Source organism: Sapajus apella, unplaced genomic scaffold (genome assembly GCF_009761245.1).
Source record: "Sapajus apella isolate SASKATOON/1434 unplaced genomic scaffold, GSC_monkey_1.0 scaffold28, whole genome shotgun sequence".
NCBI classification, from domain to species: domain Eukaryota; kingdom Metazoa; phylum Chordata; class Mammalia; order Primates; family Cebidae; genus Sapajus; species Sapajus apella.
The window spans coordinates 69253-94902 of NW_022436968.1; the positions used below are offsets into that span (position 1 = coordinate 69253).

The 25650-nt window shown below is 40.9% G+C and overlaps 1 protein-coding gene across 4 annotated transcripts in view; it reads left to right on the forward strand.

Annotated features, from left to right (window-relative positions):
• Positions 1 to 25650, forward strand: part of LOC116560993 (dynein heavy chain 7, axonemal) — a 107691-nt gene that overhangs the window by 64550 nt on the left and 17491 nt on the right. For 2 of the 4 annotated variants that reach the window (XM_032292577.1, XM_032292576.1), the window contains exons 16-19: positions 2306 to 2467; positions 14738 to 14923; positions 16403 to 16540; positions 20361 to 20591. In XM_032292577.1, coding sequence (XP_032148468.1) covers positions 2306 to 2467; positions 14738 to 14923; positions 16403 to 16540; positions 20361 to 20591 — 717 coding nt within the window. Of the gene's footprint in view, positions 1 to 2305; positions 2468 to 14737; positions 14924 to 16402; positions 16541 to 20360; positions 20592 to 23260; positions 23529 to 25650 lie in introns of those variants that run through there. The other 2 variants (XM_032292579.1, XM_032292578.1) reach the window with 2 other exon arrangements.

Consider the following 25650-nt stretch of genomic DNA (forward strand, 5'->3'; position numbering starts at 1 on the left):
AGGCAATTCTCCTGCCTCAGCCTCCTGAGTAGCTGGGATTACAGGCACGCGCCACCATGCCCAGCTAATTTTTTGTATTTTTAGTAGAGACGGGGTTTCACCATGTTGACCAGGATGGTCTCGATCTCTTGACCTCGTGATCCACCCGCCTCGGCCTTCCAAAGTGCTGGGATTACAGGCTTGAGCCACCGCGCCCAGCCCACATTAAGTATTTTCAATGCTATACTGGAGTCTTTTGGTACTCAGATTATTCCAGAGTTGGTCAATTAGGGCTCCTTCAAACTGCTTCCTCTGTACTTGGCATACATTCCATATTAAAAAAAAATATTCTATTATCTGATGATTAGTAGCAGTAGTACCTCTTACTTTCTGGCATAAGATGTTCAGGCTCATGGTATACCTGTCTTGCCCCAGCCTTGGAATCAGCCATTTTTCTGAAGAACCCTGTTTCCTTTTAAAGGAGAATGGCATTAGAGACCAGGGTCTGGGTGTTAGAGGAGCTTATTGCTACTGTACTGTCTGTCTGCAGTTTTTTGACTCTTTCAGTGGGGAGAACTTGGAGGTATACGTGTACAGACATACACAAATATACAGATATGTATGCATGCAAATATACAAATATACATACACATACATGCAAAGAAGTTCATGTGCACATAAATACTCTATGCAAATTTTAGAAGTGATGAATTTGTACCAATACCTCCAATTTCAGTCATTCTTCTCAGATATCTTTTTGCTTTTCCTCATTCCATATTTGTATGTCCCTTCTTGTGCAGTGAGAAACCTGGCTTTCAACATCAGCACATTTACTAATTAGCTAAATTCTCTAATATATATAAAATAATCCAGAATTAGCCCAGCATATTTAACTACCTCTGTGATTAAATTTATGCTACTTTTGTTTTGTCTTCCACCTTCCCTTTCAAATTTATTCTACGAGGGAAACCCTTCCCCTGCTCTTGTATGAAATGTCATCTTTATGACTTTTCTGGTTACCGTTAGGCAATAAAATGTTCTGTAGTCATTTTAAATTGCAAAGCCAGCCTTGATTCAGAAACCAAGAAGTATAATATAATATATTGATCATTATTTCAACTTCTATTCAACATCTAGGTTTCCACTCCCTAGTGTCTCACCTGGGGCCTGTAGTTGGCGGGCTTCCTGTTCTTGGGGGAAGATGGAGTTGGTGTCTTTCTCTTGTGATTCTTCCTGCACTTGACAGCTGCTGATAGAGATCACTCAGCTCCAAATGTGCGTGAGGGCGAGGCTGGGGGGGCAGAAGTTCCCAATGGGGGCTGCTGTTGCCTACACCTTGCTGGAGTTGGCAAAGCATTTAAAGCTGACTCTTCAGTTCTTTGTGAAATCTTCTGTGAGTTTTTTCATGGGTTCTCCTTAGGCTCCCCTGCTGGACTCATGACTGTGACTCTGTCACCCTTGGCAGTGCCTCTACTTCAGATGGCAAGTCTGAATCCTCCTCAGCTTCTGGGTCTCTAGCACTCCTTTCATACAGGCTTTTACTCTTGGGGTTTCTTCACCCCGTGGCAGAAGTCTTCTTGACCAGGACACCTTCAAAGTGACCCCTGGCTGCCATTCTCAGCCCACACTCCCTGTCTGCTCCTTGGGATTCCCACTGGATGGGCCCACTGTTGGAGGAGTGTGGCGACTTCACTTTTATCATCCTCCCCCTACTTTCCAACCTCAGCTGCAGGGGGCATGTGTCAACCCTCCACAAGGCTCCGTCAATTCCTTCCCACTAACTCAAACTTAGAGGGTAGACCCCACACAGCCCTCCCCACCGGGGGTTTGGGGAAGGGGACTCCCAGTATAACAGCTGTTCCCTCCCAGGAAACCTCTTCACAAATCCTCTCTCAGGTTCTATTTTGCCTGTTTCCTATTCTTGTGCATTTTAGGCTGCTCTGACTAGTTTGGATTATCTCCTTTGACATTTCTCCATGGTGGTCTGGGAGCACACGTTGGAATTGTTCTGTGTTGCCTTGTAATGCTTCGGTAGGGACCTCCAAAATTTGTAAGGCAGCATTAAACTAGATGAGCCTACCATGCTTCCTAAAAACCTGGGGTACATAGCTGTGTATGTATAGCTATGTGAACATGTACACAGATGGATATACTTTGCCTGAAGAGCTGTAGAAACACACTTAATTCTGTTATAGTCATAATTTGGGATGAATATATCCCTATCCTATTTATAAGTTAAAGGAATTTACTTTCATTTTAAAATATGGTAAATATAATGTAATATATGAGGAAAATAATGATGTGGCATCATTTCTTCTCATTACAGGAGGAATTCAAGAAATTGCTTTATGGCCTGTGTTTCTTTCATGCTTTGGTGCAAGAAAGACGGAAATTTGGACCCCTAGGGTGGAATATTCCTTATGAGTTCAATGAGACTGATCTGAGAATCAGTGTACAGCAACTCCACATGTTCCTGAACCAGTATGAGGTATCATAAAAATCACAGCAAGGACATTACCTATGTTGCTCTTTATCATGTTGTAAGTGTGTTACAGTAAGTGGGCACTTCTCATTAATTTCTACTCTTATAAAATGAATAGGAGAGTAGTTCCCAACAGCTTATTAAGTAGTTCTTTATTATAACAGGATATTATAACTGCTATACTAGGTACTTAGGACGTCAGTTTGTCTATTGGAAACCCATATTATATTATTTACTTTGACAAACAAACACTTATGGAGATCCAAAAATGGTAATGTTTTGGAAAGTACTTATTATGAAAAGGACTTGAGGAGGCTATTAATCAGCCAGGTTCCAAAATGTAAAAACAAACAGACTAGTTTTCTTCTTTTGTGGAGCATGACTTTATTTTTAGGGTAATGTCATTATACCATTATTCCAGAGTTTGGACTGTTTGTCAGGAAAAAAACTATTTAAGCCATTGGTGTTAACCTGCAGCATAGATATGGAAAGAAGCCAAACAGCCTGATGTTGTCACATCAGCCACATTTCAGCCTCTACAATTCTGATGGACGCATACACTCTCAGCATAGCAGTACCCTTTCTCTCTTTGCTATTTGTCAGTGGGATTTTTGACATGCCTGTACCTTCGAAGAAGTACTTGGTAAATAAATCCAAGCGTCCTATAAAAATATGAAGCCTTTTGAAAGTTAATCCTCTAAATTTCGGTAATTTTGTTCAAATTTAGTTGGAAATCTATAAATTATATCATCAATTGAATATTCAAAAGCTTTTTGAAACTTTTAGTAAATTGTGACTATTTTTTAAAAGGCTTACAAACTGGAAGGCATTGGATTCTATATAAAAGAAGGAACAGAGAAAAATAAATACTGAGAGCTCAGATGGTATATATAAACTTATGTGAAGAATATTTCATTTAATCGGACAAATTCCTATTCTGTAGAATGTATTCATAAAGCCTTCAGTTTTGCAGCATCTAAATTTGACGAAACATTCAAAAGAATCATAAAATTAATGAGCTTTTTTCTTGTAGTAACATTTATCCAAAAAATTTACTATTAAAGGAGGCAAAAATGTAGTGATACAGTGCCTGAGGAAGTAGTTGAGCTATAATTACACTTCTCAATACAAAAATAAAAATAAAAAAAGGATGAGAAGCTCTTCCATGTAGCAATTTGTTCTAAACACTTGTAGAGTATATTCTAATTTAAAATATTCTATAGTGAAGAGTCAATGAAAAGTAGGCAGGTATACAAGGCTGGTTTAACATTACAAATTCAGTTAATAAATTTGAAGGCTGAAGAAGAAAAATCATATGTTCATATCAATAGATACAGAAAAAGCATCTGAAAAAATCCAACTCACTCATGATTTAAAAAAACAAACAAACAAAAAACTCTCAACTAGGAATGGAGAGGAGCATCTTCAACTTGCCTTAAAAAATGTACCAAAAAACCTACAGCTAATCATACTTAAATGATGAGAAGCTAGAAGCTTTCCCACCAAGATCAGGAACAAAACAATGATATCCTTTCTCACTACTGCTTTTTGACATTGTACTGGAAGTCCTAGCTAATACAAGTCCTAGCTAAAAAAGACCCTGTCTTAAAAAAAGAAAAGAACAACACAACACAGACTGGGAGAAAATGTTTGCAAAAAGACATACCCGATAAAGGACTATTAGCCAAACCATCCAATGACTCTTGGAACTCAACAGTAAGGAAACAAAATACCAGATTTAAAAGGGAGTTAAAGATCTTAACAGACATCTCACTAATAAATATATACAATATGACAAGCATATGAAAGATGCCCCACGTTATATGTCATCAGAGAAATAGAAACTGAAACAATGAGGACCTTTGCACATCTACTAGAATGGCCAAATCTGGAACATTGATACCACAAAATGCTAACAAGGATGTGGAGCAGCAGGAACTCTCGCTAATTGCTGGTGTGGGTACAGCCACTACGGAAGACACCTTAGCAGTTTCTTATAAAAGCAATTTCTTATAAATCTAAACATCCTTTTGCCATATGATCCAGCAATCATGCTCCTTTGAATTTTCCCAGTGGAGTTGAAAATTTAGGTCCACACAAAAACCTAGACATAGATATCTGTAGAAGCTTCATTTATAATTGGCAAAACTTGGAAGCAACTGAGATGTCCTTTAGTAGGTGAATGGATAAACTGTGATACATTCAGACAATGGGGTATGATTCAGTGCTAAAAAGAAATGGGATATTAAGCCATAAAATGACACGGAGAAAACTTAAATGCATATTGCTAAGTGAGAGAATACAGTCTGAAAAGCCTACATAGTCTGTGATTTCAACTCTATGACATTCTGGAAAAGGCAACATTGTGGAGACAGTAAAATGATTATTGGTTCCCAATGCCTAGGTGGGAAGGAAGGATGAATAGGTTGAACACAGAGGATTTCTATGTAGAGCAGCAAAAATATTCTATATGATACTCTAATGGTGGATACACAGCATTATGAATCTGTCCAAATCCATAGAATTTTTTTCTTTAATAGGGGCAGGATTCCCAGGGCTCCTGCTGGCTACCACAGCTGCCGTGTGGCCCCAGGCAAGCCACATTCCCATGCTACTCCTCAACCAAATCCTGGGCCAGGGCCAGGGCAGACATATGGAGGAAATTAAGATGGGAGCTGCTGGTGGCCTTCCTGCTCCCCTCTCACTTTCTCTGACCACCCTGACCCCTCGGCATGTATCCTGTGGCCACAGTGGCAATGGCTGCTGAGCAAAACTCTCCCCCTCCATGGGAGAGTAGCTATGCCTGCCCCTTGGACCCAGGCAAAGCCTGCTCTGGCCAGAAACTGCTCCGTCACCTGCACTAGACACACAGCAACAACTAGCACTGAGCCCACAGTACAGAACTTCCCCACAAGATGCTCCAACTGAGGCAGGCAACTAGTGCCTACTCCACTCTCCCTGCAACAGAGGAAACAGGCCCAGGGAGGGAGAAGAGCCTGTCCGGCAGTGTGAGCTCCAGGAAGGTGCCTCTGGCACCCTGGCCCAGGTTAGTGAAGAGACACTACTTCAGGTAACCTTAGGAGGCAGCTTGTGGAAGCATGAGGGAGGGCCCCAGGAAGCAGGGGGTGCCTGTCGGTGGGGGAACCTGCCCTGCTCATCCTTCCCACCCTCCATCAGCCTGGTCCAAGGAGGAGTTCCACTGCCCACATCTCTGGACCCTTGCCTTTTTTTTTGCACACCCTATAAAATAGGGACAGGCACACAGAGAAAGCAGGCCTTGTAGCTCTCTATGCTGAAAGTAGCCACTTGCTGTTACCCACAGCAGTCAGTATTCTTGGGGAAGGGGCCGGGTTGTGGGGATGCATATCCATCTACCACCTCTACCAAGGCAGGGGCCATCAGCTCCACTTCACAGATGGGGAACTGGGCCCAGAGAAGGGGACCTGGCTTGAGGGTACTTTCCAAGCCATCTCCCATTCCAGAGCCTCTCCAGGACTCCCTGGAGAGGCAGCGCTCCAAGCTGGAGGACCGTCATCAGGCTGACATTGCCTCCTACCAGGAAGCCATTCAGCAGCTGGACGCTAACCTGAGGAACACCAAGTGGGAGATGGCAGCCCAGCTGCCAGAAGACCAGGACCTGCTCAATGTCAAGATGGCTGTGGATATAGAGATAGCCAGAGTGATTCAGAATATATCAGAAAACTCCCGGAAGGCGAAGAGTGTCTGATTGGCTTTGGCCCGATTCCTTTATCACTTCCAGAAGGACTCCCCAAAATTCCCTCCATATCCACTCACATAAAGGTCAAAAGCGAAAAGAAGATCAAAGTGGTAGAGAAGTCGAGAGAGAAACTGTGATTGTGGAGGAACAGACAGTGGAGACCCAAGTGACTGAAGAACAGGAGAAAGTGGCCAAAGAGGAGGAGGACACGGAAGAAGAAGGGGCTGAAGAGGAGGAGGCTGAAGGGGAAGAAGAGGAAGCAAAGTCTCCCCCAGCAGAAGAGGCTGCACCTCCAGAGAAGGAAGCCAAGTCCCCAGTGAAGGAAGAGGCAAAGTCACCGTCTGAGGCCAAGTGCCTGGAGGAGGAGGAAGCCAAATCCCCAGCCGAGGTCAAGTCCTTCGAGAAGGCCAAGTCCCCAGGAAAGGAAAAGTCAAAGTCACCAGCTGAGGCCAAGTCTCCCAAGAAGGCCAAATCCCCAGTGAAGGAAGAAGCAAAATCTCCAGCTGAGGTCAAGTCCCCTGAAAAGGCCAAGTCCCCAAAGAGACAAGGCTGAGTCCCCAGAGAAGAAAGAGGCAGAATCTCCAGCTGAAGTCAAGTCTCCCAAGAAGGCCAAGTCCCCACTGAAGGAAGAAGCAAAGTCCCCTGAGAAGGCCAAGACTCCAACGAAGGAGGAAGCAAGGTCCCCTGTAGACAAATCCCCGGAAAGGCCAAAAGCCCTGCCAATGCAGAGGTCAAGCCCCCAGAGAAGGCGAAGTCTCTCCTGAAGGAGGATGCCAAGGCCCCTGGGAAGGAGATCCCAAAGAAGGAAGAGGTGAAGTCCCCAGTGAAGGAGGAGGAGAAGCCCCGAAGAAGGTAGAGGAAGAGAAAGCTCCCGCAATGCCAAAAGCAGAGGGTAAGAAGGACAGCAAGAAAGCGGAAGCACCCACGAAGGAGGCTCCAAAGCCCAAAGTGGAGAAGGAACCTACCATTGAAAGCCCAAAGAATCCAAAGTCAAAGCCAAGAAGGAAGAGTCTGAAGATAAGAAAAAAACAGCCACCCCAGAGAAGGAGGCTCCTGCCAAGGTAGAGATGAAGGAAGACACTAAACCCAAAGAGAAGACAGAGGTGGCCAAGGAACCCAGCAAACCAGCAGAGAAGGAGGCGGCAGCGCCCGCGCCCGCACCCCAGAAGAAAGACACCAGGAGGAGAAGGCCACCGAGGCCAAGAAGCCTGAGGAGAAACTCAAGACAGAGGCCAAAGCCAAGGAGGATGGCAAGACCCTCTCAAAGGAGCCCAGCAAACCTAGGGTGGAAAAGGCTGAAAAATCCTCCGGCACAGACCAAAAAGATGGCAGGCCTCTCGAGAAGGCCACAGAAGACAAAGCCATCAAGGGGAAGAAAGGCAGGGTGAAAGAAACGTCCACAGCAGCCAGAGAAACTAGAAGGGTCCTGGAGCTCAAAGATCGGAGTCACGCAATTTTCGCTTTTTCTCTTTTTATGTAAGAAGAAACTGCTTAGATGACGGGGCCTCTTTCTTCAAACAGGAATTTCTGTTAGCAGTGTGTTAGCAAGAGAGGGTGCTGCCAGCCCCCTACCCCTACACCCTCCCCATGAGATGGACAATTATGTTATGATAGCTTATGTAGCTGAATGTGATATATTCTAAATGCCACACGTAAACACTTGACTGTAAAAACTGCCTCCTGCTTTCCAAATAAGTGCATTTATTGCCTCTGTGTGTAACTGTGAGATGACCTCAATAATGGATGAGCAATTACAGCACATTATGCTTGAGATAACCTATTCCCAAATGCCTTCTGTTTTCCAAAGGAGTGATCAAGCCCTTGCCCAGGGCTCTCTATTCTGGAAGAGTGACCCAGGCAGGTCCGGGCACTGGCCACTGAATTATACCAGGGCACACTTTCCACTAAAGTCCACTTTGCATGTGTGCAATAAAACCAAGTGCTTATAAAATGAAAAACACACAAAAAAGGAACCTGCCGTTGAAAAGCCCAAAGAATCCAAAGTCGAAGCCAAGAAGGAAGAGGCTGGAGATAAGAAAAAACGCAGCCACCCCAGAGAAGGAGGCTCCTGCCAAGGTGGAGATGAAGGAAGACACTAATTCCCAAGAGAAGACAGAGGTGTGCGCCCAGCCCCACACACCTCGGGGTAGCCTTCACCCTGTATTTGACAGGGCTCCACAGCCAGTCGGTGCTGCAGCCATCAGAGGGGTTGGAGGATATGCCAAGCACCATGGCTGGTGGCAGCTTGTTACACAGGTTGATGGGTTGGTCCTCGGCCACAGTGAAGTCCATGGGGGCCACTGGCGCCATTGCCATTCATCAACCAGGAGTGAACCCTAATGTCAGCTGTGGACTTTGAGTCCTAATGAATGATGTGTCAGTGTAGGCTCATTATTTGTAACGCATGTGCCACTCTGGTCATGGATGTTGATACTTGGGTAGTCTATGCATGTATGGGGACAGGGAATATGTGGGAAAACCCCATACCTCTTGCTCCATTTTGCTGTGAACCTAAAACTGTTCTACAAAAATAGTCTTTTTTTAAAAAATGTACAAATCAGCGAAAAAAATTGGTTAGCTATAAGTGATTTGGAACATGCTGTGCTAACCAATTTGGTGGTTATTCTATTGTTATTTGCGTGTTTTTCAGAGACTATTTTTGCATTTTAAAAAGATCACTCTTGCAACAGAATGGAGAGTGGATTTAGAGAGACTTAGCTAACAGGCTGGTTTCAGGAGATGCTAGGAGTTGAAGTCTTAATCCATGGTAATTCAAAATGTGATGTTATTTTGGGATGGGGCCATTGTGGGTGTAATTAGTTAAGCTAAAATGTGGTCATACGGGAGAAGGGTGGGCCCTTAATCTAATATGACGAGTGTCATTATCAAAAGAGGGAAATCTGAACACACACAGATAGGGAAGACAGCCATGTGAAGATAGAGGCAGAGATTGGCGTTGTGCTGCCATAAGCCAAGGGACACCTGGAGCTACAACCAGAGGAGGCTGGGAAAGATCCTTACAGAGGCTTGGGAGTGAGTGTGGCCCTGCCAATCCCTTGATTTCAGACTTCTAGACTCCAGCACTGTTAGTCAATACACTTTTATCATGTTAAGCCGCCTATTGGTGTCATAGGAAAATAATACAGAAGACTTGCCATGGTAACCCATGCAGGTGACAATAAGAGTGTAAACAAAATCATTTGAGCAAGATTAGGGAATGTGGTAGAGATACAATGGATATGTAGGGGAAAATGCAGGACCTCCCAATTTATACCAGGACATGCTTTACTGGGTCCTAAGTAGGTCCAGTAGATAGTTGATGACAATGGAATAAAATATATATGCTCTAATTCTAAGTTACTATGAATAAAATTTAACTGGAAAAAAAAATAAGGTTGAGGAATTTGGAAAACCCTTGCTCTGTGTCTTAGAAATTTGGCCTTGGTAGGTTCCCTCCACCCCAGTCAGGAATGAAGAGCAAAAGCAAGCCCTTAGGAAGGTGAAACCTATAGGCAAACTGCAGGCCTTCAGGAGGAATCAAACATTAATAGGAACTTGAAGGGACAAATATTTCACAAAAGTGATCCCTGGCATACAAGTGTTATGGCTGAAATACTTCAAGTGCTTATTTCTGGTCTAGTGCTGGGTGTCCATGGAGCTGATATAACACGTGCTTTGTAAAAAGTAATAGGTCAAGGAATGTACAAAAAATTGGAAAGAAATCAAAATAAGGAGTGATTACTTTATGGAATCCTGCTTTCATGAAGAATTACTAAATGTTCCTGTTCTCTATTTTCCATTCTTTGCCTGCATCAATGTAATAGAACCACCATCCACCCAGCCCCCAAGCTAGAACTATGGCAGTGACTGATGCTGTCATTCCTTATCCCTTTCCACCTATATCCTCCTCCCGCCACCTGCCAGCTCCTGGCTCTATCCCCTGCCCTGCACTGTGTTACTACAGTCTCCTTGCTCTTCTCCCGTGTGATGTGTTCTTTCATGTCTCTGAGCTTCGGTCTTTTCTCATATTCTGAGTACCCTTTCCTGTGCTCAGTCCTTGTCTACTTTTGGGACTCCTTGAACAGTCAACTCAGACGCAGGAACCATGTCTGCCTCCCCTCAGCACATTTCTGCGTCCACTGTGGCTGAGGCTCACTCTGTCCAGCCTCACATTGAGAATCCTTATCACTATGGTGATAAACTTATAAGAGCAGGAGGAGATTCCAGATTTTTCCGTTTTCTGTGGTTTACCTGCTCATCATCTCTGTGATCCTGTCCCTAAGATTCTTGGCCCAGCAATCAGAAACATGGGTTCCCAGGCTCCAGTTTGCTCTGGCCGCCTTAACAGAGTTGGTGATGCATGTAGTTTACTGGGAACTGCAAACTTTGCTAAGAAGTAGAGCACGTTTTGCCAATTCATGAACCACTAGAACATATGGTGACTTTGATTTGTTTACTTCTGCATTCTCAGTGCCTAAAACAACGTATGTAGTTTTACAGACTCCATGAGTGTCTGTTTAATGACTGAATGATAATAAGTGGGAAGATCTTCAAGCTCTCAGAAACAAAAATGGCAACACTACTATATGTAGAAATTTGGCTTAATAGCAGCATTTAAAATGAATAGAAAACAGAAGAGGTATTCAATAAATGAAGTTAGAATAATTGGTTATTTGCTAAAGCAGATTCTTCATATATAATTGCTGTTAAATCAAAAAAGTCTAAATAGAAAAAATTAAAGTATGAAATAAGAAAATTTAGGTGAATATATATTATCTATTTGGCAGATGGGCAATTGCTTTGTCATTCTTGTTTTGGTAGGGGTGTGTGTGTGTGTGTGTGTGTGTGTGTGTGGTGTGTGTGTGTATACATGCGCGCGCACATAAGACCCACCTCTCACCCCCCTTCTGACCCTAACTGATCCTCAAGGCAACCATTTTCACAGCCTGGGGTATCTGTGCCTGGACATTTTCTTGTGCATCTGTAGATACACATATATAAACACAATATACACATAATTTTTTTTCTCAAAGACGTAGTCTACATGTTAAACTTCAGCTTACCTTTTCTACTCTGCATAAGTTGTAGATAACTTTCAAAGTAGAGATGTTTGTTTTAATGCCCACCTACACAGCATTTCTCCTCTTTTGATAATTAAGATTTTCTTCTCTTTTCTTTTTGTTTTTTGCGAATTAAGGTTAAAATGAACTTCTTATGTAACGGTGAGTACTAATTGTTGACTTCAAGACCTGTTTTCACCTTCTCTCTCTAGCTGCTCATTGTCTCAACCCTCTTGTAACAAGGAACAGGGAAGCAATCCAAGCAGCAAACTGCTACTGTTTCTAGAAATGTTAGTCAGTCTACACGCCCACCAACACACCCGCCCCTGGAAAACACTCCTCAATTTAATTGGCCCTGGTTTTGACCCAATGGCTGAGAGAAACAACAGATAGCATTTACCTCGTGAACTCTCAGGGGCATGTTGGTCAAGTGTAACCCTTATGCAATTCTCCTCCTCCGCATCTCATCTATGTCTACATCACAAAGCCTTTTTGGGCGCTAGCTGATCCACCTCTACCTTATTTACTACTTATTTGATTTGCATATGAGTTTTCTTATTTTTCATTTTTATGGGATGGGGGCCTATCAGTAGCACAAGGCCAAGCAGTGTGTGCATCTCATCAAACTGTTCACATTTGCAGTTGGAAGCACGTAAATATTCTGCAATTCTTCCTGATTCTATTTGTATTTTCACAAGGGCTTTGTCACTGATACATGTTCTCCTAAATTCATGTTCTACCAAATAGCAAGTCTTATAATTTCTAGCCCCTAATTCAATAAATTTCCCCTCTCTAGTCACTACTGCTTAACCTAGTGCTACTGTTTTTACTTGAAAGTGGGATCACTAGAATGTGGGATCTATGCACTTTAGATCTTTTTCCCCCCTTGGGTAAGATTGAACACTTTAGATTTTAGTAGGTAACAGTAAGAAGGACATAGAAAGCACAAACATGATGAAAACATTCTCAGGAGATTACTATAATTTAGTATAAGAGTAAATTTTATATATATATATATATATATATATATATATATATATAGAGAGAGAGAGAGAGAGAGAGAGAGAGAGAGAGAGAGAATTTATATTTTGAGACAGAGTTCCCCAGGCTGGAGAGCAATGGCACGAGCTGCTCCGCCTCCTGAGTAGCTGGGATTACAGGCATGTGCCACCACATCCAGCTAATTTTTGTATTTTTAGTAGAGATGGAGTTTCACCATGTTGACCAGGCTGGTCTCAAACTCCTGACTTCAAGTGATCCACCCACCTTGGCCTCCCAATGTGTTGAGATTACAGGCATGAGCCACCGCGCCTGGCGTAGTATAAAATATTTTTAAATATTGCTTTATTAAAATATCATAAATACCATAGAAGTAAAAGAGAAATAAAACTGGAGAAAGTGTATAAAATCTTATCTGAAAGACTTGATTCAATATCTTTACAAAGAGCTTTTGAATAAGAAAAAAAAGATATTCAAATTAGAAAAACACATAAAAGATCAGAGCGAGTAATTTATAAAATAAGAAATACAAATGGTGAATAAAAATTTTGAAAGTGTCAATGCCAAAAACAAAATTAAAAATAATTATATTGTTTTATTGTCAATTTTTTTTCCTAAATGATAATAACTCTCTTTTATTGAAAGCAGTGAGAAATAGAATTTTATGTACTGCTAGTGGGTGTGTAAGTATTTGTGCTCAAGATAAAAGAAATTGCAATGTGAAAAATCAACACCATTGCATTAATAAACATTAAAAAATTCTATACACTAGAGAACATAATATGATAATTTTTTAAACTAAATGGAAAAAATATTTCCCCAAATTTGAAAAATAAAAGCTTATAAAAGAGTATATAGAAAGAAGTACTATTAAAACTTTAATAGGGCAAGGTGCAGTGGTTCATGCCTATAATCTCAGCACTTCGGAGGCAGTGGATTGCCTGAGCTCAGGAGTTCAAGATCAGCCTGAGCAATATGGTGAAACCCTACTTTTACATAAAATACAAAAATTAGCCAGGCGTGGTGGCATGTGCCTGTAGTCCCAGTTACTTGAGAGGCTGAGGTAGGAGGATCTCCTTAACCCTGGAGGTGGAGGCAGTGAGCCCTGATTGTGCCACTGCACACCAGCCTGGGTGACAGAGTGAGACTCTGACTCAAAAAATAAAAAACCAAAATCCCTCACAAAACATGACACATGTTTTCCTAAATTCACTGCCTTAAGTTCCAGTTTTGCCAAATAACAATAGGATAGGAAAAATAGGCTAGTTTACAAAAGAACAACAAATATTATTAAACATATTAAATAACTGTGAACCTTACTATTCTAGAAATGCAAATTGAAATAATATTATCACTGACCCACCATATTAGCAAAGATTTAAAAACTGGCTGCTACAAATGCTTCAGCTTTTTGTAAAAGCAGAGTGGTAATGTTTATAAATTGCTTTTTATAAGATTCTTTTTGTGTGTGTGTGGAAAAAAGTAATTTCAGGAATCTGGACTAAAAGATCATTAGAAATTTTAAGAAATGTATATTTAATGAAACATAATTCAACACATTAAAAAATTAGAAGCAGCAAAAGTGTTCAATATTAGAAAACAGTTATTAAAAATAGTATTTTCAAAGAATGTTTCATGAAATGGTAAAAGAAATGTAAGAATTTGTGAAAAAATAAGTGCACAAATTGTGTGTATATATAGATATATGTGTGTATATATATGTGTCTATATAAAATTCCAATTGTCAAATATATATGGATATTGAAAGGTGGTGAAGTAACACTGCTGGTCTCTGAGTTTATATATTATATGTGTGTGTGTGTGTGTGTGTGTGTGTCTGTGTGTGTGTATATATTTTAGACAGGATCTTGCCCTGTCACCCAGGCTGGAGAGTAGTGGCACGATTAGAGTTCACTGCAGCTTCAATCCTGCTACCTCAGCCTCCTCCCTAGCTGGGACTGTAGGCATGTGCTTCCATACCTGGTTAATTTTTTTTTTCTTTTTTGGTAGGGACAGGGTCTTCTCATGTTGCCCAGGCTGTTCTCGAACTACTGGGCTCAAGTGATCCTCCCTCCTTGGCCTCTCAAAGTGCTGGGATTACAGGCATGAGCCACCATGCCCGGCCCTCTGAATTACACTGTATCTGCTTTGCATGCTACTCAGCAGTGCAAAGTTTTCACAGATGACATTATGACCTAATTCATTTGTATCTGGCACACAGTAAGTATTGAAATAATTTTGGTTGATAGACAATAAATTCACAAGTTAATAGAGGAGTTCCATTCTCAGCATTGACTGGATGGAAATAAAAAGCCAGAAAAGAAAAGAACGACACTGGGAAAAACGGCAACAATTAACAGGGAAGCATACGAAGGGAAGCTGTGTTAATGCAAACTTTTCGTAAGATGTTTAATTTAGTAACAGGAACAAACAAGAAACACGGTTCTGTATAATAGGCTGCTGATGAACTGGTTGACTGACGTGCGCTCTCTATTTTAGGAACTGCCGTATGATGCTCTGCGGTACATGACCGGCGAATGCAATTATGGAGGCAGAGTGACCGATGACTGGGACCGGCGCACGCTGCGCAGCATTCTAAACAAATTCTTCAATCCAGAATTAGTTGAAAATTCAGGCTATAAATTTGACTCAAGTGGCATCTATTTTGTTCCTCCTTCTGGTGATGTAAGTATGCCCTTCAAAAAAACTAAAAGTAGTAAGACATGAAATTATTTTGGTGGTGATATTTTTTAAATGGTGATTTTTCTGCAGGCTTTGTTTTTTTGTTACCCTTGTCTGTGCTTTCTTCAGCCATATAGTGATAGAACAAAGCTCACGCTATAGGTGGAGTTAGAGGTTTCCTGTTTGTTGTAACATAAAGAGTATCAGAAACATTTCTCACTCAAGAATAGCTTTTTCAGTGACCTGAAGTTCTGTCATCATAAACTCAGCCCTTTGGCTAAAAAGATATTGACCCCAATTAACATGAAAATACATAAGAGATGTTATTAGCAAAATAATATTAGCAGTAATAGTTAATATTTATATTTCAATTATTTAGAAGTCAGTTGCAAGTAATTATCTCACTATCAAATTAACATTTTTATTATTATTTTATCCCAAGTGAGAAAGCAGGTTCGTTCCGGTAGAATAATTTGCCCAAGGCCACACAGGTAAGAAGGTGGTGGCAAGTCACAGAACCACCTGCAGCCCAAGTCCAAGATTCCCTTCTGCTCTTCTAGAGTCCTGGCTACTGCCTTCTGATGATCACAGTGGATTTCTAGAGATTGCTAGGACAATCAAGTTCTTTCTCATTTTATTCCCAGAAGTCAAAGGGCATACATTGAAAGTTAAATACAAGTACCAGCAACATATACTGTAATCCCCCAAACCTAACCCCATCTTCCACTAGGATTAATGCTAGCTGAGGGCAGATGTAGGTATAGATAAAGGGAAAAAAACAGTCCTAAAGCCTAGGTCACAGATTGGGTACAGCAAGCCAACATGGGAGTTGTGGTAACAAGATCTCCAATGATGAATTGCCAAGTGAGAAAACAGCAAGACGAAGTAAGGTTTTTGTAACATGACCCAAATAGTAAAGCCATCCATGACCAAACCCCCTTTGCCATGTCTGTGTGTGGATGTTTGTATATGATTATATGAGCATCAAGGAAGGTATGAAATTTTAATAGAAGTCGGTTTAAATAAAATAAAAAATATGTATGTATGCATAAAAAGAAGTATAAATGTTAATGATGATTATTTCAGAATAACAGAATTTAAAATTTTACTTTTATGAATTGGGTGGATTTTTCACAGAGTAAATCAGAAAAAAATATTTTTATTGTGATAAGAATAGCCATCAGCAAAATATGACACAGAAAGATTTCTCTGTAGGTAATTTCTAAATAAAGTTACCAGGGTTCCCCACCCCCATTAAAAAACCCATTCTAATTGAATGGTACATTTTCTTTTTCTCTCTAAATATGTTCATATATTTTTTAACTTTGGCCCAGGCTAAAAGAAAGTGAAAGCGCTCAGTGTCCAGCCTCATAGGCCTATCTGCTCAATAACTGGAGTATTGAAAATTACCTCCTTTCTGTGAAAAGTTCTAGAGTGTAATTGATTTCTAACCTCCTGACTTCTTGTTATTCATCTCTGCAGCACAAAAGCTACATCGAATACACAAAGACTCTGCCACTGACCCCAGCACCAGAAATCTTTGGGATGAATGCCAATGCAGATATCACTAAGGATCAGTCAGAGACTCAACTGCTATTTGATAACATTCTTCTTACACAGGTGTGTGATCTGTATATAGGAGCCAGCTTCTGAGGCCTAGGAAGGATGCTCCCCAGGTAGCATGTGCCAGCACTGAACAGGCTTCCTTACACAATCCTGTTCAAGCGTAGAAACATTTAAAGGAAAAGACAAAAATGCGTGTACAACTTGAATATGGATTTGAACACTAAGTACATGAACATATCGGGTTTTTTTTTTTTTTTTCATCAATCTTTTTCTGGGAACCAAGACCTATTTGAGTATCATTCTGCTTCTAGGAGTTTCATTTTGCCTTTTTTGCATAAACCTTGCCCAAATACGTCAAACATTGTAACTCTTTTAAAGTTCTTTAAAGTGGAAGAAAAATTTCAAAGATACTTGGGAAGCAGTTTGATGACAGAATTTGTCTAAAATTTTATCTGTTTTAATTTCCAGTCCCCTAGTATTTCAACAGCTATTCCAGAACATTTAACGTGATTTACATGGACACAGTTTCATTCACACTAATATTTTATCAGATTTATATTAGTATAATATTTAAAATATAATTGCAATAGTGAGTACAAAATGAATTTAAAAGTGTAGGAGAAGAATTTGTAAATGCAGCTCTACTGGAGAGTGCGTAAGTGCATTGGCATGTAGGAAAACCATCTGTGAAGACATCAAAATTTAGCTGCCATGAGCACAGGTCAGTACATTTTAATAAAAAACATTGACTAATGTTGCTTGTCTATTAAGAGACCTTCTGTTGTATTGTTCTTTAGAAGATATGCTCAGTTGTTAATTTGTTTTTTGAAAGCAAACTAGTCCAAATGGCAAGAATTCCCATAATGATTCAATAAAATTTTGATGAATTAAGGAAGAATAATCAGTCAAGCAAGTTATCCTATTAACTGGAATTCTAACTGATCTTTTTCTTTTTATGGCATCTCAGAGTAAAAATGACAACAGTTAACATTTTTGTATAGTGCTTACTCTGTGCTAGTGGTGCTCTAAGTGCTATTATGTATAACAATGCAACGCTAATGACAATCCTATGAAGTGGGGTCTAGCTATTACTATTCCCATTTTACAGTGAGAAAACTGAGGCACGGGAAGATTACGTAGTTTGGCCATAGTCTGTTAGTCAGGACTCAAAACCAAGCAGTCTGGCTCCTACCAGTTCGGCTCCAGAGTCTTGTGTTCTAAACACTACGCTATATTCTCTTTCTAGATTCCGAAGGTGGGATAAGCTCTAAAAGGTAGATAGCCAGAGATTCTTAAAAAGCTAAAAATTAGAAGGATAATGTGGTATGCTATTACTAATGGAAGAGTCCATGGAAATCCTATCTCTGCTCTACTCTACTATGACATTTTCTAATAAGGCAAAAGGAACAAAGACTATTTTTACATCCATTGTAGATATTGATAGCACTAAAATTAGTTATTACCTGGGCATAAAAGCATATGTGGAAACATGAATGAGTAGCTCTTTAGGAGCATTAGATTGCATTTAATACACCACAGTCTGACAGCAGGACATTTACAGTGTCTTTTGGCTTTACTTAAACTTGATGGGGTGTACCACATTACAGAATACGTAAAACAGTGGGCTCACTCCAACAGAAAATGACTCTAAGCCAAACAAATAAGTTTAAATACACAAGGGGTATCTTTCAGTGTATAATTAAACAATCTCTTTCAGTCCTCAAACTCAGGTTGGCAAATACAATTATAGTAATGAGCAAGCAGTAGTTCAGTGATTCTAGATTGGGCTTATCACAATTCAAAGGTAAAGAGACCAGAACTGCAGAGCTTGGGCAGCAGGTTAATGATGACAAGACTTTTTGTATTTAACTAATTTATCTTAGAAAAAATAAAAGAGGAAGCTATCAGAGCTGAAACATTTACTTGTGCAGAGCTCCTTTGCTTGTGGTTAACTGCCACATGCTAATTTGAATAGGAAAATTGTTTCAACTTAGAATATTATAAAACTAGATATAGTCTAGGATCTCCGAAAAGGTTAAACTCTCTGATGTCCCTTTGAAAATGAAAACGAATTCTACTTATCTTTAAGAGGAAAATAACCCTTAGAAGATTCTAAATGCTATTTATGATAACTCTAAAGAAAGATGGTAAAAAGGAAAAAGCTAAGGTAAATAATTGTAAGTAAATACGACCCAGTTGGTCTTAATTTTTGGTATCAGTTGGACATTACTTTCAAAACCCTATCACCCTAATCATTTGATCTTTGTGTGTGAGAAATAGGTTAGGGGAATGCATGCGTTACTACTTTTTTTTTTTTTATAGTTTTTGAAGAATATAGACCTGGAATTTTTCCCCCCTAGAGTCCCAGCTCTTGTTAGAAAATAGGAATATTTTAATGAGTTTTTACTGCCTTTTATGCATACCGCAATACTACTGGAAATCAGCATATGATTCCTTAAGTATAATGGAATTAGAGATTTCATTAGTTTTAGTCAAATACTTGCTTTTCATTCTCTATGATTTGTTTTATATATTTTGTTGCAAACCTGGTACTGTGGAATCATAATAAAGGATTGTTATATGAACGTATCTCATTTTTAATAGCACATAATTAAAACCAACATGTAATTATTTTATTGTGTAACTTTATAGGATATTATGGTGGTGTGTGGTAAGTAATGTTAAAAGTCACAATAGAAGCCAGGCATGGTGGCTCGCACTTGTAATCCCAGCAGTTTGGGAGGACAAAGCAGTTGGATCACTTGAGGTCAGGAGTTCAAGACCAGCCTAGCCAACATAGTGAAACTCCTTCTCTACCAAAAATACAAAAAGTAGCCAGGTGTGATGCAGGTGCCTGTAATCCCAGCTATTTGGGAGGCTGAGGCAGGAGAAGTGTTTGAACCTGGGAGGCAAAGGTTGCAGTGAGCAGAGATTGTGCCACTGCACTCAAGCCTGGGCAACAGAGCAAGACTCCACCTCAAAAAAAAAAAAAAAAAAAAAAAAGTCACAGTAGAAACTTAGGTAAAAATAGTTAAGATTTTCAGAATAGATTTTGAGAATATTTAATATTTATAGTATAGAAACCAGGAAACATAAAATCTAAAAGAAGACTAAACACAATTTCCTTGGACTGAGAGAACATGTGATATATTTATATTCTAATAGTACTTGTTCTCTTTCAACAGACACACTCCATAGTCATTTGTTCTGAGGACTTAGTAGTTTTGTTCCCCAGAAAATATAGATTGATTTACACAATGCCACTATAAATATAAAAAACAAAAATGGAATTGAAATTCTCCTTCCTTGCTTCCAAAGTGAATCACGAAAGTCTGTCTTTTCTCCATAACTCTTCCGCTGCTAAGAGGAGATGAGCTTATTTTCTTTGCTCTCCTGGTTCAAGGAGAAAACTATATCTCTGCTTTTGGCGATCAGTAGACACCAAAGTTATTAGCAAATATATTTTGTGGCATGCTTTCTCAAAGCAAGATGAGATGTCCCCCTTCTGGTTTTAATGCCCGTCATCAGTTGGCCACTTCACCAATGCAGTGCTTTTTCTCCCACTATCTGCAGCATCTGCTCCTCCCCCTGCACCCATGCAGCCAAACATACAGCTTATCTGCTTTATCCAGATCCTCGTTTGCCTCCGAACACATTACATGCCCTTATTCCTCCTCCCTAACAATAGTTTTCTTTTGAAAATCCATCCTCCTTCCTGTTACCATCACTCTAATAAATCTTGTGTGGCAAGAGATCATGAATAAAATAGCAGAGCAATGTTCTTTCTTATAAAGAGTTACCTTAGGATTTTTCCTGTTCAGCTATGCTCAGACCTTTATGAGGATTTTTGAGTTATAGTTTGGATTCTTCATAGTCTCGTTCAGCAGGTGCTGGTGCAAAATCATCAGATGAAGTAGTGAATGAGGTTGCTGGTGACATCTTGGGCAAACTTCCAAACAACTTTGATGTTGAGGCTGCTATGAGGAGATACCCAACAACTTATACACAGAGCATGAACACTGTACTTGTCCAAGAGATGGGACGGTTTAATAAGTTACTGAAGACCATAAGAGATTCATGCATAAATATTCAGAAAGCAGTCAAGGTAAGGTGGAAAACACCAAAAAAACCCACTAAATGATATATAGCATTCATTTGTTGAGCAAATATTTGCTGAACATAAATACTGTGTAAGCACTGTTTTGGGTTCTGGGGACAGATAAGATTAGAAAATAATTCTTGCCCTTGAGGAGCTTATAGAATTCTGGAAGTGAGAGTTAATAAACAGGGAGATAAGCATAGAGGATGCTATTAGATAAGGATAGGACCCTGGATTGGATATACGCTGAGACACAGTGTGGTAAGGAATGAAACACTTGCCCTCATAAAGCACATTTATTTTTATTTTATTTTATTTTATTTTATTTTGTTAGAGATGGGGGTCTCACTCTGTCACCCAGACTGGAGTACAGTGATGTGATCACAGCTGTCCGCAACCTTGAACCCCTGGGCTCAAGGAATCCATTTGTCTCACCTTCCTGAGTAGCTGGGACTAGAGGTGTGAGCCACCAAGCCTGGCTAAGTTTTCTTTAATTTTTTTTTTTTTAATTTAGAGAGATGGGGTCTTGCCATACTGCCCAGGCTGGTCTTGAACTCCTAGGCTCAAGTGATACTCCTGCCTCAGCCTCCCAAAGTGCAGGGATTATAGGTGTGAGCCACCAACTTCTGGCCCAAGCTCAAATTTTAGTGAGTGAGGCAAACCGAAAAATAAATGGGCCAGGCTCATACCTGTAATCCTAATACATTGGAAGGCCAAGCGGGAGGATTGCTTGAGCTCAGGAGTTTGAGACCTTCCTGGGCAACACAGCAAGACCTCATCTCTTCTGGAAAAGGGAAAAAAAGCCGGGCATGATGGTACATGCTACTCAGGAGGCTGAGACAGGAGGATGGCTGGAACCTGGGAGGTTAAGTTTGCAGTAAGCTACCATTCTACCCCTGCGCTCCAACCCAGGAAACAGAGTGAGACCCTGTGTCAAAATAAAAATAAAAACAAGCAAATACATAATTTTGGAAAGTGATAAGTTATAGGGGAAAAAACTAAAGATTAGAGAGTAGAGAATGATGGGAGAGAAGCTCTCTTAGGTTGGGTGAGGTCCTTCTGAGGCATGACTCGGAGAGACACCTAAATGACATTAAGGGGCAAGCCATGGGACGTTTCAGGGAAGAACATTTTAGGCAGAGAGTATGACACAAGTTTAAAGCCAAGAGAAAACAAGCTGGGCCTGGTCCAGGAACACAAGTAGGAAGGCTGATTGATTAGAGTGGAGTGAGCACAAGACAGACCCTAGTACTAGAGAGAAGACGCCAGAGGCTGCATCGTGATGGTGTTGTCAGCCATAGTTAGGGTCTTAAATGTCATTTTATTTTATTTTAAAGTATAAAAGTAAAGAGACACCTTCACAAGGTTTTAAGCAATGAATTGAAATGACCCATTTTACATTTTAAAAAGTTTAACCACTGCTGAAAGGATTATGGCAAAACGAGTACAGAGACCAATGATGTGATTGAAGAAATCCAGCTGAACTGGTCTCTTGTAGTAACACTGGAGGTGTGTTTTCTTCTTTTTCTTCTTTTTTCTTTTGTCTCATCTTACTGTGTATTTTCAACTCGCCTGTCTTCTAGCTCGCTAATTATTTCTTCTGCTTGATTAGTTCTGCTGTTAAGAGACTCTGATGCATTATTCAGCATATTAATTGCATTTTTTAGCTCCAGAATTTCTGCTTGATTCTTTTTAATTATCTCAATCTCTTTGTTAAATTTATCTAATGGGATTCTGGATTCCTTCTTGGTGTTATCTGGAATTTTTTAGTTTCCTCAAAACAGTTATTTGAATTCTCTATCTGAAAGGTCACATATCTCTCTCTCTCCACGATTGGTCATTGGTGCCTTATTTAGTTTATTTGGTAAGGTCATGTTTTCTGAATGGTCTTATTTTTTATTTTATTTTATTGTTTGCTACCCAGACACCATTCAATATCCTACGTGGTCTTGATGCTTGTGGATGTTTGTCAGTGTGTGGGCACTGATAAGTGTTTATCATAGTCTTTACAGTCTGGGCTTGTTTGTACCCTTGCTTCTTTGGGATGCTTTCCAGATATTTGAAGAGACTTGGATGTTGCAATCTAAGTTTTTGGTCACTGCAACTGTATCTGTGCTTTAGGGGGCACTAGAAGCCCAGTAATGCTGTAGCTCTTTCAGACTCAGAGAGATTCTGCCTTGGTGGTCTTGGATAAGGTCCAGAAGACTTCTCTAAATTGCAAGAGAAGGAGCCTTGTTCTCTTCCCTTTGTTTCTCATAAACACATGGACTCTCTCTGTGCTGAGTTGAAGCTAGGAGAGGAGACACACAAGCACCCTTATGGCCACCAACGTTGAGACTGTGCTGGGTCAGACCTGAAACCAGCACAGCACTGGGTCTCATCCAAGGCTTGTTGTAACCACTCCCTGGCTACTGCCTATGTTTGCCCAAGGCCCTGGGACTCTACAGTAGTCAGCAGGTGGCAAACCCAACCAAGCTTGTGTCCTTCCCTTCACAGCAGGTAGTTCCCCCGGGCCCTGGATGAGTCCAGAGATGTTCTGTGGGAGTCACAGCATAGAGAGCCTGAAAATTTAAGAATTTACCTGGTGCTCTCTTCTGCAGCTGAGCTGGCACCCAAACCACTAGACAAAGCTCTTCTCATACACAGTTGTGTTGTCTTTTTTTCCCATTCCACAGGCAGAAGAACCTCAGCCTGCAGCCACCATCACCACAGGTCAACAGCGAGTACTGCCAGGCTACTTGCTGATCTTCACTTAAGGCCCAAGGGCTCTTCAGCCACTTTGTGGTGAAAGTTGCCAGGCCTGGGACTTACCCTTTAGAGCAGTTGGCCCCACAAAGTAAACTAAGTCAAAGTTTTTCTGTGATTTAATAGCTAGCAAGTAGCCAAGTATTAATTAAGAAGGTTTTTCTATTAAAATTGGTTAGATCAGGTGTAAGTTCAAATCCCAGTACTTTGGGAGGCCAGGAAAGGGATTGCTTGAGGCCAGAAGTTTGATACTGGCATGGGCAACATAACGAGACCCCATCTCTACAGTTTTTTTTTTTTTTTTTTTGAGACAGGGTGTCATTTTGTCAGCCAGGCTGGAGTGCCACAGCAACAGTCTTGGCTCACTGCAGCCTCGACCCCCCAGGTTCAAGCAATCCTCTTGCCTCAGCCCCCCAAGTAGCTGGGACTATAGATGTGCACCACCACACCCAGCTAATTTTTATATTTTTTGTAGAGACAGGGTTTCACCATGTTGCCCAGGCTAGGCTTGAGCTCCTTTCCAGAACCAAGGCCTGGAACCAGGGACCCTAAGACCTCACTGTAGCAGTCAAGCTGGTACCTAAGCTGCAAGTCAAAGTCCCCTTTACTCTTCCCTCTGCTTTCTTCAGATGGGAATCTCTCCTGGTAGCCACCACAGGTGGGAACATGCAGGGTCACAACTGAAGCCAGCATGGCTCTGAGTCACTCAAGGCCCATGGTGTGTATACCTGGCTACTGCTGCTTATTACTCAGGGCCCAAGAGCTCCTTAGTCAGGAGCTGATGAATCCTGCCAGGAGCAGACCCTTCCCTTAAAGTGTGCAGGTTCCTTTATGACCCAAGAAGTGTCTAGAAATTTTGTCCAGGAACCGGGACTTAGAATGTGGGCCCCAGGACTGTTCCCAGTGCCCCATCCTACTGTGGCTGAGCTGGCCCCAAGTTGAAAGACACAGTCCTCTTTAGTCTTCCCTTTCCTCTCCTCAAGCAGTAGGAAGTTGGAGCTGCAAGCTGTGCTGCCTGGGATTGAGAGAGGGGTGGTGCAAGCACTCCATTAACCACCCTTGTAGTGTCTTACTAGATTGCATGTCCCCCAAGACCCTAGCTCTGGGTCTAGCACAGGACTAGGACTTGCCTAGGAATTGTAGTCCCCATGGCCCAGACTGCCTTTCAGGTTTGTTTAGAATCCCAGAGCACTTTAGCTGGCGTTGGCAAGGCTTGCTGAATCTCAAGTTCCAACCGCTGGGATATGTGATTCCCCTGTAGCTAGGGTTGGTCTAAATGCTGCTTTCACAGGCATCAGCTGAGCTCTTCCTGGTGTTGCTGTCTTCTGTGACAGGGAAGCACTAAGTTCCTGTGCAAAGTCTCAATCACTGCGCTCTCCCACAAGCAATAGATTCTCAGCACCACAAGGCCACTGCTGGGGGATGGAAGAGGAGTGGCATCAGCAGTTCAAGACTGTCTTCCCTACCCGCTTTAGTGCCTCTTTCAGTGATTAAAAGTTAAAACCGGGTACTGTGGTCATTCACCTGATTTTTGGTTCTTATGAAGTTGCTTTTTGGTGTAGATAGTCGTTAAATTTGGTGTTCCTGCAGGGAGAAGAATTTATGGAGGTTTCCATTGGTCATCTTGCTCTGCCTCCCTCCTCAAACATTCCTATGCCAATACATTTAAAATGTAAATACATCTTAAAATGTAAATGAAATAAATTCTTGGGAAAACATGTTACCAAATTGATACAAGAAGCACTAAAAAATCTGAATAATCTTTTTTGTGTTTAGAAGTTGAATGCATAATTGAAAAACTTTTCATGTTAGAAACCTTCTGGCATCTGATCATTTGGTGTTGTTTGCTTATGTGTAAGAATAGGCATTATCATGTTGAATGAACACAATAAGAATACTGATGATTGTTGATTGTGGTCTTCAATGTAGTGCTAGCTGGACTGTGGTTTTCAATGTAGTGTTAGCTGGCTAGGCTGTTTGTTTTAAGAAACATTGAGCATGATTATGTATTTCTTCCTGACCTGCTTCTTCCTGTCTCCTTCCTGGAAGATAAGGGGCTGGCTTCTAGTACTCTGGGAACCAAAGGGGAAAAAAAGCCCCAGGGCTGTCAGCATCCAGTATTCATACATTCACTTAATCCTCCTGATTTCGGTATGATAACTTTAGCCCTAACGGAGCCTGGCATTTCCCACTCTGGGGATTTCTGCATTTTTCTTTCCGGGTTATATTCAAGGTAGGCAATGCATAGTTTGGGGGGGCGGGGGAGGAAGATCTAGGATTCTGTTTTTTATACCAGGTTTTAATGATCTTTAACATTGAC